At 39.1% G+C, this 17,445-nt stretch overlaps 1 protein-coding gene across 1 annotated transcript in view; it reads left to right on the forward strand.

The window, feature by feature from the left end:
* The window catches only part of LOC107224482 (vacuolar protein sorting-associated protein 8 homolog), a 165,528-nt gene that overhangs the window by 1,531 nt on the left and 146,552 nt on the right, over positions 1-17,445 (forward strand). Inside the window, exons 2-3 of the mRNA XM_046732629.1 lie at positions 2,146-2,421; positions 10,978-11,271. Coding sequence (XP_046588585.1) covers positions 2,146-2,421; positions 10,978-11,271 — 570 coding nt within the window. The remainder of the gene's footprint in view (positions 1-2,145; positions 2,422-10,977; positions 11,272-17,445) is intronic.

Raw genomic sequence — 17,445 nt, forward strand, 5'->3', positions numbered from 1 at the left:
AAATGATACAATCAATTGGTTTTTGTTTTTCACATTTGCGAATTTATTAGGAATAACCTGATCTTAAATACAAGTATGTATTACATTTATAAAAATACTCACTACCGTTTATGAAATAACTATAGTTCGGTTCCTTGAATTTCAGTGTTTATCGTATGTATCAAAGTGAATTTATTGTTCATATTATCAGTTATCTGTCACTAGGGAACATTTACTAACTACATGGTATAAGCTGAACTATAGATATAAACATTCTTGTGAAAATGATTTCTATCATTTAATGTAAGTTAATGTATGAAAATATTTGATTAAATTTCTCAACGTTCCATAATTTTACTTTCTGTAAGTAACTCAACGATGGAAGACAGGTTAACTTAAATGTCGATTTACAAGTCTTCTGTAAAACTGTAACAAATGTGGTTGTAGAATAAAAAATCATGCTGAAACTGGCAGTCGAAGTTATTAACTGAATACATACAACTTTGAAAGAGTATTACAGGGTAAGGTTTTATGCCTACAATTTTATAAAAAAATCATTTTTTCGGAAAATGTGTTTTAATCCTAGGACTGCATACTGGGGTCGTTTTTATTCTAGCTATTTCTATTCGCTGTTTTACCACTTTATAGAAAATATCTATTGGGCTTTTTTGCCACTCAAAAAACAAATCCAGATTGGTTGAACACTGAAAGTTAAACAAGAAACTTGTAAACTTCATTGGTGTCTTTACAGATCTCTCAATATAGATTTTTTTTTCTTAGAATTTTGTATAAAATAACGTGATATGTGACATATTTATTTGATCATATTTTCGTATTTTTATTGCTAATAGAATATGCATGGCCGAATTTTTTCTCCTTTTTCTATAATTTTCTTGAGAACCTAACTGACATAACGGTCAGCGATTGTACGTAAGTGAAAATAATGTTTGGCGTTTATACCTTCCAAAAATTTCTTATTAAAAGAAAAAATGAAGCCAAGAACATCAAAAGAATAACTAATATCTGTTAGTTCACTTCGAGTCCAATGCCTTATACCTCGTAGTAAAACGTAAAATGGATATCTACAGTCTTTATTATTCCACAAGGCACAATATGGCAATCCAATGGCTAGTCCAAGTCTTTCATTCTAATGGGTATGCACTGTCATGCACTTGGTAATTTGTATAACTTAACTCAGAATCCTCGAATTAATCCCAACTTGGAATTATAGAATTCAATGAATATACCTTATTCACTTAATTTACCTTATCACCAAAGGTATAAGTGATTCAATGTCCTGCTAAAAGTCAAATTTTGTTAGCCATTTCTTTTGTTTATTATTAATGACTTAGTCGACAGGTGTTTTCATTTTTTCGTTCGCCATTTAGAAAAATGAGTGAACAAAGTCTACGGAAGTTCTTCAACTCATTGTCAGGCTGAAATGTTAGTAGTAAAAAAGTCAACCTTATTCCAAAAAACCCTTCACATTGCATCTCTTACACTTGGATGCATTGAAACAGGTGTGTCTTAAAATTCATAAGATCTTATATGAAATTAAGTATCTTTTCTTTACTCAAAGTCAAAAAATGTAATTAGTGAATGTAATTTACCTCTGCATTGTACATCAAAAACACCGTATTTTCATCTGTCAAAATAAATAAACTTTTCGGAAAATCGAAACACGTCATAATTTTTCCCATCAAGAACCGTGATTCCACCCTTTGAAACAATGCTTTTTTACGCTGCTTATGAAAAAAAAATCTCGTAAAATGTTAAACAATGTATTTGCAATGCACCTCGTAAATAAAACAAAATATTTTTAAATATGATTATTCATTTAGAAAACTATTGAATATGACAGTAGGAACTTCAAACTATAGTCCAGTATTTTTTGCAGATTTTATCAAAGATGTTAGAATAAAAACGTGCATAAGTGTTGTACACAAATGACTCCAGAATGCAGTTTGTGCTATTAGAACCATAGTTGTACAGTTTTACAGTCAATCAGCAATAGTATGTTTAGCGGCTAACTTCAGTTTGATAATCAAAAAAACCAGCATCATCTTAATAACAGCTGTTTGAAATAATCTAGTTTTTACAATATCCTTATGTAGAAGGAATACTTTTGAAGAAGTGTTGTCACTCATGTAATGCATTCTCTTACAGCTAGATGATGCTGAATATGCCATCCCGGCGGTGGAGGAGCCACCCTCCTTAGAGAGTATTTTGACGGAACTAGATTCTGGTTCACTATCTGGAACAGAAGATGAGTTTGTAACACCAGCAGAAATACTGGGAGGTAGCGAGACAGCCAGCGTAGGGAGCTTATTATCTCTAAATTCTGTCAGCAAACCATTTAGACCATCTCAATCACAATCGTCGAGTGCTATATTGAGGCACGTTATACTGAAGGGAATATCTTCACAAATTTCATCAGCCAGCGTAAGAATTCTATTATTTATTTTGACTTTTCATCTACAGTATTGTAAATGGTAATGTTGTATTATCAAGTTTTTTACAAGACATGACTGCCACATTTTGTTGATACAAAATTCTAATTCAATCTAGATGGATCAGAATGAAATCTTCAAACTATGAAGTGTTACAGTTTGTCCATTCGATTTAAGCGCAGCTACGACGTAGAAAGTGACAGACTGACATAAGTTATTACATAGTTAGAAACATTTTATATTAGTGTTTACATTGAGTGCCGAATAATAAGAATGAGGAAATCAATGTTCTCACTTAGCTATTAAGAATTGATTATAACCCCTAAATTATGTAATTATAATATGATACTTACAGTCATCTTACGGGCTGCGTGTAAACCAAATAGACAAACTATACTTCATACTAAATTGTTCTTTGAATTATAGGAAGTTTTTTAATATGAACGCATTATGAGGAAAAATCTTACTCGTTTCTTTCTGCAATACATCCCTATATCCTATATGTACGTTCAAAAGATTTTTACGACCTTAATTCTTAGAAATGCAAGGTATTGACTAAATCAAGGTTCAAAAGTTGTATCTGAAGCTCATTAGGTTAACCCTTCGATTCACGTTGGGACGCTAAGCCTCCTATCTTTTTTTTTTTTTTGCTGTTTTTTATTTAATAAACTACATTTTTGGTAACAACTACCGAGTTTTTTGGTTCCACGTGGTCCTTGGAATATTTCTAAATCTCAAAAAAATATAAAATTTATTTATTTATTTACTGCAAAAATAGTACATTTAAACAAATGGTCGAACTTCGTACTTTTCCATGACAAAAAGAATTTTCTGCAAATCTACCATGAAAATCTAAATGCTAATTTTTATACAAACTTAATACACAACCAAAAAATTTAACAGAATTTTTTCAACATTTTATTTTTGTTATTTTTGTTATTTTTGTCTGTTCGGCATATTGGATCCGCCATTTTGAATTTACGAACTTCAAGTTCAGATTCGTAATTAGCCACCCCAAAAGCCCATACACGCAAATTTTCAAGCAAATTGCACCTAAGGTACAATGTATACATGAAATGGTTAAGTGAAATTAATAAGTTTATGTGATACAGAAAATTTTTTTACGACGCTGAATTGTAATTGTTAACACCTTGTTATTAGCAAGATCAGAGAAATCATATTACTCTACTATTTGTTACGGCCAAAAATATATGTTCATCTGATATTATTGAACAATAACTCATCCTGTTCACTTTATTTGTGAATAATATGAGGTATTATTCATCGGAATTAGGCTACTAATATAGATTTTTTTCGATAGAAAAAATACAGTCGAACATTCATTATTCAAACTAATGAGGACCGTGTAGGGTTCGGAGAATCAAGAATTAGTATAAGCTAACAACAATGTTGCATGGAGAAAGAAGTACATAAGCATACGATGTTTACACTTAAAATTAGCAATGGATGGATGTTGAACTTATTCAGGCCTGAACTCGTTATGTTGCAAGACAATCACATGAATCAAATCATTATTCACATGATTGGTGATTCGGATAATTGATGTTCTGTTATAGTCAAATAATGTTATTTATTTGATGTTATTACTACATAATGATGAGGTGTTGGTTGATACTTAGAATTCAGTATTTCTATATGTTTATGTATCACCTGGACATTTTCAGCTACATGTAACTATATTAGGTCAATGCCATTGCTGTTATATTTGTCAATGGAGCATTCCATACCAAATCACCCTGATAATTTTTAATGAGATTGAAGTTTGATCGAGAATTAAACTTATGAAAGTGTCGTTGAATACGCTACTAAAAGATTCACCAAAACTAATGCCAGTACCTATTCTATCATATTATAAAACATTTATCTAAACTGCACAAGAGCCGCTGATTATCACTGGTCTGCAAACAAAACTTTTTTTCTCCTTATTATTATTATGTGTAATTATAATAGATTTGATGCTCTTCAATCGAAACATAGTAATACAAAATATGTACCACGTATACTTTGCATGTAATGTTTTTTTTAATAAAACGCTATTTTTGCTTACAAATTATAATCAAACAATTCTGATAGCGACAATATTTCTGAAAATAAAACTATAAAGTTGAAAAGTTTAAATATTAAAATCGTCAGAAGATCTATCTACTAGTATACTTTTAGTTATTTTGTAGTTTTCTTTCTTTTCATACCATCGATTGGAATTGCACAGCGAATATCTTCTCTTTCTAATTTCTTTTTCAAATTCTTTTTCTATCAGTTCGAACTGGTTTTGTATGTACTGTGACGTGGATTTTTCCCGCTCCTCGGTCACTCGGAGAAAATAACCGAGAACTTACCGCGTGCACAATAATTTGGCGTCCACGATGTACCCTGGATCTAAAACAATATCGCGAAGTTTTGTTGGGCGCCCGGCGTGATTAACACGCCTCGAAATCATTAATGCGCTATTCCTCGGGCATATAATATGCTCGATAGCTCAGTACCGCGGAGAGGGGAGGGGTAATTTTTGGAGAGAGAGAGAGACACTCGAAATACACACGCTATTTAACAAAAGTAAAATAAAATCTTATATTTCATAATAGCGGTGATACAAAACAAAAAAAAAAATATAATCCAAAAATCGCTCATCGCGAGTCTAAAACTAAACAGAAAATTACACGTAACCTACTCTATTTCTTACTCTAATGAGCTCGCGGCTCCCTAACTAAAACGTCACTCAACGATCACAAAATCCTCATACGCAATTCTCAATTTGCAACTTCGCCATTTGTTCTCCATGGCGATTATTGCTCGAAACGAAACTAAAACTAATTATTCGACGGTGCGCCGTCGGGCTACCGGACAGACGGCGTCCTCAATCTCACTCGAGATCTCACCCGACTCGGAGCTTCGACGCTACCGCGAGCTGCCCTAAATCTAAACGAATCCGCAAACGCTACTATATTTTAAACGCAACTAAAACTCAATGCTCAAACTTCTCGTCTCAACTGCTGCTCAACGCAACAGCAATTTTGACTATACATCACCTCGACTCGACTAAACACTATCTTAACTAAACGTAAACTTAACTAAGCGCAAGCACCACTACATTTAACTTCAACTAAACACAAGCTCAAGGTTACGCAACTCAATCTACATTATCTTGAATAACGGGTACGGAACACAATGCAGGCGCAACTAAACGTAACCTAAACTATACGCAATCGCAACGCATCCGAAATCAAATCTTTTCAAAATCCTCCAAAACGTTACCCGCTAATCCGAGCACTCCAATTCGGCACTTCCCGACCTACTCGAGAGGTGACACCTAAAAAACCCCGATAACGCGGCTCGACCCGGTACAGCGAAATTCGGCTATACTTGATTTCACTAACGAGAAAGACTCAACTAAAACCCGTGACTCTACTCAACTTTCTCAGGAACTCAAAATTTATTCTACCCTAACACGCGTACTCAGGCTACGGTCATCAAGCAAAAGAATCGGCAAAAGAATTTCGAGTACTTCTCTACAACGCAAATCCAAAACGGCTATCCGTTACTCGGCAAGCCTTTTCGCAATTATGCTCGAAATTCAATCGCGGGGATAGAAGCAGCGCCTACCTTCTACATCTTTGCAACCCCCTTTCCATTCCCCTCGCGATTTTTGGGCGACTCCATTGCTTCGCGAAACTCCCCCAAAACGTGATTACTAATCACGACCGCCAGAATTAGAGTGGTTTCAAAAACCTACTACCTGCCGCAACACGGATCTCGATACGCCATTCCACACATGACGTCATACCCACAAGAATACGCAATAATCGATCCGTCATCGATTTCGTCGATCGCGCAACTCGACGCGCACCTTCGATAGCATCGCTGCGCAGAACTTAAAGCTAGGACGCAATCTCGTCCTCCGCACAGCTCCATGACGTCTTGGCGGTGAGCGTGGTGCTCCCTCGTCGCTAGTCGGTCCGTCGTAAGTTCGCTAGTCAATTGTTGGCGGGGTGAAGGGGGAGAGGCTGCGGCGCGCCGGCCGCCAGCGGGAATCGCGTCCACCTTGGATTCCCGCGATGCGGGGATCTGCGTCGGCTCCCCCTCCGCAGCCTCGACATCCTTCCTTCGCAATTGTCGCTAGTCCGCCACTTCGCAATTTCCTCGAATTCGGTGTCGACTTCTTGCCTGATGCTGTTGTATCTCGAAAAATAAAAAAACAAAAAAAACCTGAAATATCTTACGCTATTCGCTAAGGTGTCCCCTCTCGTAGTTTCGGATGCGTTACTCTAGTCCTGGCGCTCTTTTGCAAAAACTTCGCGACTCAATTTCGGAAATTCCTAAATTCTGGTTCCGCTCAGGGTTCAAGGAGCCCCTTGTAACGGGCATCAAAAATGCCACGTTACAGTACATATACTATTTAAATAGATTAAAGTAGTGTAATTGCAAAAGCAAAAAACACGAGAAGTTCTGAATTTATAACAATAAAAAACAAAAATCATAACATGTAATATATACGTGACAGCAAAAAATGGAAAGCAGATATAAATTCGTTACATTAATAAACCTTCATATCTATAATATTTTGTTTTGAAGGAGGATTTCGTTGCAGACCTGTGTTACCCCACAAATTCAAAAGATTAAATTTGTAGATAAATATAAGGTACCAATTTGTATGTTACTTATGTTAATATAAGTTTTACAAAAATCCAACTTACCATTCATAATAACATAAACAAACTGTTTATACATTAGCATGAAAGAAATGTTGCAAATAATTAAAATCATTTTGAAACTTTGAAATGATGAAAGAATACAAGTAAAATTATTATATCATTCTAATTAGCCAATGTTGAAACAAAAAATAGATATTATCTGTTGAGTTAAAAATCTTAAGTCTAAGTTGGAAGTACAGATGGCGTGTTGATATAGATTTAGAATATCGAACTAGACATACTCGCACTTACTCTAAGGATGCGCGCATGCGCTTATACAGGGTGGGGCATCTAAAGTGACCAGGGCAATTTTCTCGAAAACAAAGCAAAATCTCAAACAAGGTCTCAGACGAGAGCTGTAGGGTTTTGAAGGGGACGGTGTATTTTTTATTTTGAAAATAAAAACAGTATTCAATTTCAAGTATAAGAGTATAAGTACACCAGTTTCCTAAAATTAACACTCAATAGGATATTTCAAAAACAAGAACAAGATACAACGACAAACAACATCGACGAATAACATTCGTCTACAACTTTGTGTTTTGACTGATAACTCTTGGTTCGATTTCAACTTTCTACTTTACGCGAGAAAAACAATGTCTCTAAGGTTTGTGTGATGTAAACAATTTTTTCAGGTATTAGATGCTTAATGCTTCCTTCGAAAATCGAACCAAGAGTTATCAGTCAAAACACAAAGTTGTAGGCGAATGTTATTTAATGATCGTTATTGAGAGTATTCACATCACGTACAAATCTCCTCAGTAGTAACATTCAGAATTCCTATTATCGTGATTATTATTTTAGAAAAATGGATCGGTATACGGTTGCCAAGAAGATCGATATGATTTACATTTATGGCGAAACGCATAAAAACGCTGGTGCAGTTTGTAATTTACACGGAGAACGATATTCTGAAAGAAGTCAACCATCCCGCAGAACTTTTGCTCGAGTCATACGGTTGTTTTCAGAAACCGGAAGTGTCACAACAAAAAAAAAGGAATCGAAGTGTACTGAAGTTAATGGCCATCATTTCGAACATTTGCTTTGATAAAATTGTGAATTTAGTCCGCGTCAAGTGGAGAACGGACATCTTTTTCTTATTTTTAAAATATCCTTTCGAGTGTCAATTTTAAGAATCTGGTGTACTTATACGTTTATACTCGAAATTGAATACTCTTTTCATTTTCAAAATAAAAAACACACCACCCCGTTTGAGAAACCGAAGCTGACCTTCGTATCTCCTTGGCGCATCCACTTAATAAAAATTCGAACGCGCTTTGTTCCGTCCCCTTCAAACCCCTACAGCTCTCGTCTGAAACTTTTTTTGAGATTTTGCTTGGTTTTAGAGAAAATCGCCTTGGTCACTTTGAATGCCCCACTCTGTATAGATATATGTGATGAAAAAAATTAAAAAATACAACGTGTCCGATCTCGACACGAATCAACCAACACGTTTCTTTTCTCTAAAAATTAATTATTAAACGTATTTCAGAAAGTATAGTGCAGCGAGTACGTTTACTTCAGTAATAACAATACTGAACAAAGATTTCAATTATAAAAAATAATAATCAATAGGATCTATGACATGTTGACCAATTTTGAGTCTTGGAACAAAATAGCTTCTTTTTGAATTTCGAAATTGTTGCTAATCTTGAGGTAAGAAATTATCAGAATTACCTCAAAAGCACGTCAGGTACAAAATCCTTGTGCCAAATACTTAGAAACGGTAAACACTTCCAAAAATTTCTTCCTTATCTCAGACACCGTCAAAAAAACCAAGTGAATAACAACTCTGTAAAAACCGTATCTCGAAAATCTATTTCAAGAACATCTTATTGTTAATAAATGTGTATTTTAAATTAACGTGTTGTGTAAAACAAAATTAATTTAATCACGCATAGTGATAGCTGGCACGACTCAAGACAAAATTCCAGATCGAGACAGGTTGCACGAGAAATTCACCCAAACCTAAACACCACAAGATTTCTCCCGACCAGGGGTAAGGTAAAAGTATGGAAACCCATAAAAATTTCACTGGGTCCGGTGAAAAAAAAAATAATGAAAGTTTTGATTTTCAATACCAGCATTCTTCTTCTGGCGCGACGCAACAACAACAACGTGGACGTAAAAGTATTCTGCTCCCTTTGGAGAGTTTTTTCGAGTGTGTTTTCCTTGCTTCTCACTTTCGGATGCTTTTGTAGAGCGTCGCAATAGAAGAATCGATTCATATTAGATGCTCGAATTGTTCTCCATTAATTTCTTGGCAGTAACCAATCCTATTGTCAAATGCACCCAAAAGTCAGAGGCAAGGGAAACTCATTCCGAAAAGCACCCCAAAAGTGAGAGGCAAAAGAAACTCACCCCAAAAAACACTCAAAGGGAACAGAATTCTACGTCCACGTCGTTGTTGCTGCATCGCGCCAGAAGAAGAGTGCTGGTGATGAAAATCAAAACTTTCATTAAAAAATAGTGAACCTTGAAGTTTGACTTCAAGATCAACTTTCAAAAGCTAATCCGATCATTCTGACCAAACCTAACAATTTTTATGTAAAGGGACTTGTGTGAGATGCGGATCCTAAAAATTATCCGCGTTATTGGTACCAAGCATACTTTTAACCTTTATGTGACCCGTAGAGATCATGTTGACCTTAGACCTTAACATCTATTAGAACGTAAAATCTTTCACTCCTTACGGTGCTGGCATTAAAAATGGGGGTTCCCATTTGATAAATCAAAGTTGACCTCAGAATGTTCTTGAAGATGAGGATCATAGTCAAATCAAAGGTCAGCATTGAATCCCTTGTTAAATATTAGTTCAGATTTAACCTTGGTAATTTTTTTTACCGAACTCCGCGAGATTATTATAGGTTTCCATACCTTCGCCTCACTCTAGATATATGTATGTAATCGGATGGTAACGTTTTACCTACTGTACCGACTGACGTACTATGTGAAATATAACTAGATTCTAAATTTACTCTATTAACAATGATAACTAGTGGACACAATTTGTACGCATGAGTAGCTAGGAGAGGCAGATTGCCTTACTTTCCTAAAATGGCTATTGACCTTAATGACTTCTTATTAAACTTGAATATAAATAATTTAAATAAAATTTAAAATTCTGTGTATACATCAACACTACCTAGCCAAGGTAAAGATAGGTCAGACTCATACAAATTCGGTATACTATGATTATAGTTTTTCTTTTTATACATTTTTTAGCTTTTATTTATCTACTGAATAGATTCTCAATTCAATAATTCATTCTAAAGAGGGCCCCTACTAGGGCCGAAACGTGAGCAACAAAATTTTGTTTCGCATCATTGACCTTCATACCGAAGAAAACAATCCTGTTCGTCATTAGTTATCTAAAAAGTGATTCATAATTGCGATTTGACATATGTTACTGGTCGCCCTGTATGTAGATATATGATTGATACTTCCAACCTATCTTTGGCATTAAATGTGCTATGTCATTGTTTTGATTTCAATTACAAATTCGTTATAAAACCTTTTTCAAATATTTGACACCATCAGAGTTTCGAAATAAATGCGTATTTTACCTAAAACAGTAACAGTTTATCTTCGCAGTTTATCAGCGTATGATGTAATCACATCAATATTGTATAAGGTGTACAAAAAGAATACGAATATATGGGAAAAATATGAATCGCAAGTGATCCGCCAGGTACTTATATTCTGTAGTTTGACAGAAAATTGAGCGTTTGAAAAAATAAAGCCAAGTACTGTACACTTTCCTCACAAGGCAGATTTAACATTCTATGTGTGACTTCTAGATTAACTGAATGTGTGCTCCCTTTTTTTTTTATTTACAGGAAAGGATAAATGCTGGTTTAGCAAGCGCCATGGCTGCTGGTGGTAACATGTTAGTCATAGGCACCAGTCACGGTTTGATTCTGGGCTTTGATTCTAATCAAACCTTACGTTGGTGCGACCAAGAAGCTAGGCACCAAGGCTCCGTTTCAGCTTTATGCTTCAATCACGATGGTTCGAGACTATTAGCAGGCTTTGCAAGAGGACACATACTAATGCTAGAAAGCTCTAGTGGCAAAGTTTTAAGGACACTCACTGACGTACATCCTCCTGGGACTGCAGTGTTACATGTGAAAGTAAGTTTATCTTTTGCTTGGTGAAGATTAATAAGTTGCACGCAAAACAAAATTTTTTATACCATTTTCGAAGTTCTCATTTCGCATTTTCTGAAGAATACTGTTTGATGTTTCGAAAAACATACCCAAAGTTAAACTTAAAAAACAATATTGAAAATAACACTGGATTTGTTTTAGTAGTGATGAAATAAGAATACTCACTAGTTTTCTGTCGGAAATATAAAGAAAAAGTAGAAATTATTCGACTTCAAAAAAAAAAAAAAATTATCGTTGTGATTTTTCCACAACCTTAATTTCAATGTATATAGTTGTCATGAAGTGTTAATAAAATTTGATATGCAATCAAAGATACAATAATGCTTTCCGTCATCGTAAAACTCTTACCTACACTTTAAATCATTCAGATGTGTATTTGAAAAGTGATTTGAAAAATCAGTACGTGTCTTCACATGAATTTGTACTCTGCTTTGGTTTATTTATGGTATAGTAAGTACATACTAGTGCTGTGAGATTTAGTTGGCTTAACCGGCCAAGACAATCAACTTGATTAATTAGCTGAAAGTTAGCTGGCTACAGTAATTAGCCGGCGAACATAGTCAACCAGTGAACCGGATAAGCCGATTAATAATAGCTAATCAGCTAGTTTTGACCGGTCAAAACTAGAAATGCTGAAGATCAACAAGAAAATGAATTTTTCATCTCTTGGATTCGAACTTCTAACTATAATACCGCATAAATAGACGTTTGTCACTTAGAATTACTAAAGTTTTCCAGTGAATCCAATTTTAATATCACTGAATAATATCGACGGCAGTATGGAAGAACATGACATCTCAAATTGTGCCAGAACCTCGTGACATTTAGACCGAATTCAAATTTTTCATTGATAAAGCACTGGAATTTCGGGTGTATGAATTACATGAAGCATTTTTTTTCCAAAATTCAATAATTGAGGGCGCCGAAACGAAAAGGGGACGAAACGAAATTTCGCAGAATAAGTATTGTCCAGCAGAATATTTTTTCAACTTGCGCAAAACTCAATTTGAAAAAATAGGCTCGGTAGAGAATTTCATTCCGCATCTTTTACCAAATAAACTATATTGATAATTTTTATAGTTGATAAAATATTTCAAGAAGAAGCCATTCTCGAGGAAACAAAAGTTTAATGCTTTTTTCACTTCAACTCGTCATAACTTTTTTAAGTATTCATATTTCTTCTTGAAACTTGTACACGATAAACTTGCATGTATCCCGCGTCTTTCAAGCACAATCACAATTCTTAATATCAAATAGAAACAATATCGCGATAAAAAAAAAAAATTCATACCAACATTTTCACAATGCTATGAAAAAGTTTTGTGGTAATTTTTAGCTCTTATTGTTTAAGAGCATTGTTAATTTTTCTGTGAGCGCGTGTCGCGGTGCGTCTGCGGTGCGCGCCACTCACATTCTCAAGCGGTTGAACCGTACCGAAAAAACATGTAAGTATGTTTAATCATTTTATTAATCATTTTCTCATTTATTTACTTTTCATAATGAGTTCGATTTTATGTGTAAGCTTCTGAGCGTTCTGTAGGCCCGATGTAGGTTTTTGTGTGAGTATCATTCCAATCCCATAATGTATATAATTTTTGTCTTCATTTTATAAATTGAAAAATTCAATGTAATTAACATATGAGAATTGAAGAATATTTGTTTGTTTGATTTTATGTGAAAGTTTCTGGTTCCTCAATATGAAGGCTACATAAATCAGAAAATCATTGAAACAATTATTGAATTTATTGGAAAAAAATGCTTCGTATAATTCATGCACCCAAAATTCCAGTGCCGCATTAATGAAAAATTTGACCTCGGTCGAGATGCCACGTTCTTCTTTCATAATTCGAGATGTCACGTTCTTCCATACTGCCGTCGAATATACTAGCTACAGTTGGGAAATAATACGTATTAAATTATTCGGAAATATGCGGAACTAGGTAAGTGGTGTTGCTGTTGTTAAGCGAGGGTGACTGGATGCTTATTGTCAGTCCTGCTGGATCACTGTGCCCGGGCCCATTAGGGCACTCTGGAGTGCAGGAAACGACGTGAGGCCAGCCAGCTTAGTGAACTGAAGCAGCCTGCCAACCCTATTTCCTCGATTTTCTTCCCGCCGGTGTGGCTGACTTTAAGGGCTTGTTTGCGTGGGCCCATTCTTCCACACCGTGCAATCAGGTGGAAGGGAGTCGCCTGCTCTTCCCCACATCTCGGGCACTGGGACTCTACTGATCAACTGACCGTCGATCCCAGGTTGAGCGGAATGCTCACCCTGGATCCCCTGCACCAGTGCTTTTGGAGAGTGTAGTTCGTCTGGGTTGTTCATCCAGGTCTCTCTGTGAGGGTGCATTACCCTGAAGGGCTGGCGAAGTTGGAATTCGCCGAGCAGCGGTCCCCGCTCATGGCTAGGATGGACTGTGGTGCCCCTCCTCGGTGTAGTACTACTGTGTTTCCTGCACTGGTGTGCATCTAACGTCCCAGATGCCCCAGTCGTTGCGCCGCACTCCAGGTCTCCTCGTCCACTGGTGTGGGGGTACCAGATCCAAGAGATCCCCCATGGCAGTTATGGGGGTGGTCCTAAGAGCCCCCGTGATGACTAGGATTGCCATTTTGTAGATGCAGTCGTATACCTTGCGGAGTATGGCCTTGCCCATTGCACAGATAGAGAGAGCATAGGTGATCTGAGGTAGTATGATGGCCGTCAATATCCATCGAACCACTCGTGGTGTAGTCCCCAGGCTTGGTCCACCATTCTTCTGCAGGTCCAGTATGTGGCCGTGGTCTTCTGTGCCTAGTGATCGATGTGGGCCTTCCACGTGATTTTGTTATCCAGGGTGACTTCCAGGTAGCACATCTCAATAGAGAGGTCAGTCTCGACCCGAAAATCTCGATATGTTCCATCATGAGGTTATGTTTCCTAGTAAACAGTACCATCTCGCTGGAGGATGCACTCTTCACACACTGTCATCTTGATGCTAAGTCTTGGCTCTCGCTCCTAACCTCAAACTGCTACGCTTTACCTGGCTTCGCTTTTCTCCTGCACGGCTTTCTTCTGCTCTTCAAAACAGCACATGAGGCGACATCTCTCGAGGCGACGGCGAACATCATCATCAGTTCAGGTCGGTGCGCCACTTTCTCTCTTATCCTCTTCTCTTCCGACTGTCATCTAGTGAGGAGAAGGGTACCACGCTGCTCTGTCGGTAACTTATCAACTACATTTACCCTCTCGCACCCTCTACATTATCGACTGCTAGTAAGTTGCCGACAAAATGAGCAAAACAAGTGCAACTGGAGAGAAAGTTACGGATGCGCACCAAACCATCTGTGAGGTCTGTAATAAGAACATACAGACCAAGGACCCTAAACAGTGTGAGGTTTGTCACAACGCCTTCCACACTCGTTGTATGTCCTTTCGCTCCGTGCAGTTGAGAGGTGTTCCGATACTTGCGTGTGCCACGTGTGTGGACTCTACCAGCAGGGCGAGACTGGATGCCTCGCTCAATGCCACCCTGAAGGGCAGTAACACCGAGAAGAAGCCCTCCTCGGCGCCCCCATCGACCACCTCCTCGCGCAACCATTTTCCTGTGCGCCCACCTAATACGGCCACGATCGGAAAGGACGTCAAACTGCGGGATATTTTCGAGGCCATCAAGGAAATTCGCGAGGGGCAGGATGAGGCAGCGGAGTCCCTTAGGGTCACCGTCAACAAGGTCTCAGGGTTGGAGACGAGGCTTGGCCTTCTTGAGACCCGGCTCAACGTCCTAGACGACCTGCCCCAGCTCCAAGCTCGCATAACAAATGCTGAGCAGACCATCGCAGAGCTGCGGGCACAAATAGAGGTCCTGCTGTCTGGGCCACCTCCTCAGCAGTCCACCAGCAACAACAACACCCTGGACAACGATGCTGGCAACACTGTCCCCTCGGAAATTGCCAGTCTCCGAAGGGAGCTGCTGAAAATAAAGCAGCAGCAGGAGATCAACAACAACAACAACAAAAGCAGTAGAGAAGTGGTCGTCTCGGGGCTGCGTTATACGAGGGAGACTTCCATCGATCTCCTGGCTTATGCTGTGGTGTCCGCCCTCGACCCTACAGTCCCCAGAAGGGACATTGCGGGGGCAAGAGTCATGGGGAGACTGGACGAGACCATCGACGTCAGGGCCCCAGACAGCAGACTTCCTCCCATCGCTGTCACATTGTCCTCCGATGCCCTTGCCCGCTCGACCATCAGGGCGAAGATCCGGAGGGGCAGGCTGCACACGGCTGAGCTCGACGCGAGTATCCTGGAGGAAGCAAGGGCCCCCCACCATCAAGGGCTCATCAATGTCAATGAACTGTTCCCTCCAGAGATACAAAAGCTCCGCGTCAGGACCTGGCGGGAGGTCAGAAGGAGACCTGGTTGCCGGTCTTACATCAGGGGCGGGAGGATTTACGTCCGGTCCACGGCTGCGGCAGAAAAGGCCACTACCCTCAGCAGCGAGGATGATCTGGCGGTTTTTTTATTGAGGAACCCGCCAGCAACCTCGCCACCCAGCAACAGCAACCCTTCAACCAGCAACAGCAACAACAACAACATCAACGACAACTCCAGCAGCCACTGAGGAAGACGTCACACACACACACACGTATCATTCGCCCAAAGCCACCATCTCACTCATCTTCTGCAAGCTCATCTTCATTTTCATCCTCTTCTCCCAAGGTGTCTCTGTCCGAGGGAGTAAGGGCCTGCCACTTCAATGCAAACTCACTTACGGGTCACATTGAGGCGGTTAGGCTCTTATTGTCTACTCGTCCCTTCTTCCACATTATAGCTGTGACTGAAACTTGGTTAGATGACAAAGTACAGTCTATCCCTCTTCTCGACGACTACATACTGTTCAGACGGGACAGAAACCGAAACGGTGGAGGTGTGGCCCTCTACATACACAGCACCTTGACAGCTACGATCATCGCTTCATCTGAAAACACCTGGACGGGCAAGCCAGGCAAGCCGGAGTACCTTTTCTGTGAGATCACTGCTAAAGGCATAACACCTATCTTTGTAGGAGTTGTTTATCGCCCGCCGCATGCCCCTTTCATCCAGGGCAACGATTTCATAGAAAGGCTCACAACTTGTATGCACTCCTACTCCACGAAACTCATCATGGGTGATTTCAACGCCGATCAGCTCTCCTCCTCTGAAGATGCCAAGTTCATCAGGGCCTTCATTGAGGAGAACTCCCTCCGGTCAGTTCCGTATGATGCTACGCATCATAAACCGGAAACTGACACCTGGCTTGATCTGTGCCTAATTGACGAACAGGATCGCCTGCTCGCCCACTGAAAGACAGACACACCGTTCATTAATGGACACGATCTTATAACGGCCACTCTCGACGTACGGATGCCACGACACGTACCTAAATCTTACACTTACAGAAACTACAAAGGCATCTGCAATAAAAAGCTAACTGACTTCCTCGACGCGCGCGACTGGTCACTACTTCACACCTCATCACTTGACGAATGCATCACATTACTCAACACTAACCTGACTGACGCCATAAATCATCTCGCCCCATTACGCACAATGACAGTCGGACTCAAACGTCACCCGTGGTTCACCGTGGCTCTTCGTGACATTCTGAAGGAGCGTGACAGATTCTACAGACGCTTTCGCAGATCACGTCTCCCCCTAGATCTTTTTTTCTATAGACTAGCCAGGGATGATGCTCACAGGCAGGTTGAGGAGGCTAGGCTGAACTACTATCATTCACGCCTGTCCTCCATAACTGATGTCGGCGAGATCTGGAGAGAGCTTGAGAAACTCGGAATAACAACATCCAGGGAAAAACCACCATCTCGCTTCTCCAATGAAGACCTCAACACGCATTTTAGTGGCATTTCCAACGATCCATCTGCCCCCGCTGTTGAGGACTATCTGCGAAGGCTCGAGGGTCTGAACATCCACACAAGCTTCGATTTCAGGGAGATAAGGGAGTCGGACGTTTTAGCAGCAATATCGCATTTTGACTCTCAGGCAAGAGGCAGCGACGGCATCCCCCAGGTTGTCATTCATAAAGCAATGCCCGTACTCGCACCCATACTTTGTCGTATTTTCAACCTGTCTTTGTGCGAGTCGCGCTTCCCCTCTGCCTGGAAAAA

Source organism: Neodiprion lecontei, chromosome 1, assembly GCF_021901455.1.
Source record: "Neodiprion lecontei isolate iyNeoLeco1 chromosome 1, iyNeoLeco1.1, whole genome shotgun sequence".
NCBI lineage: Eukaryota > Metazoa > Arthropoda > Insecta > Hymenoptera > Diprionidae > Neodiprion > Neodiprion lecontei.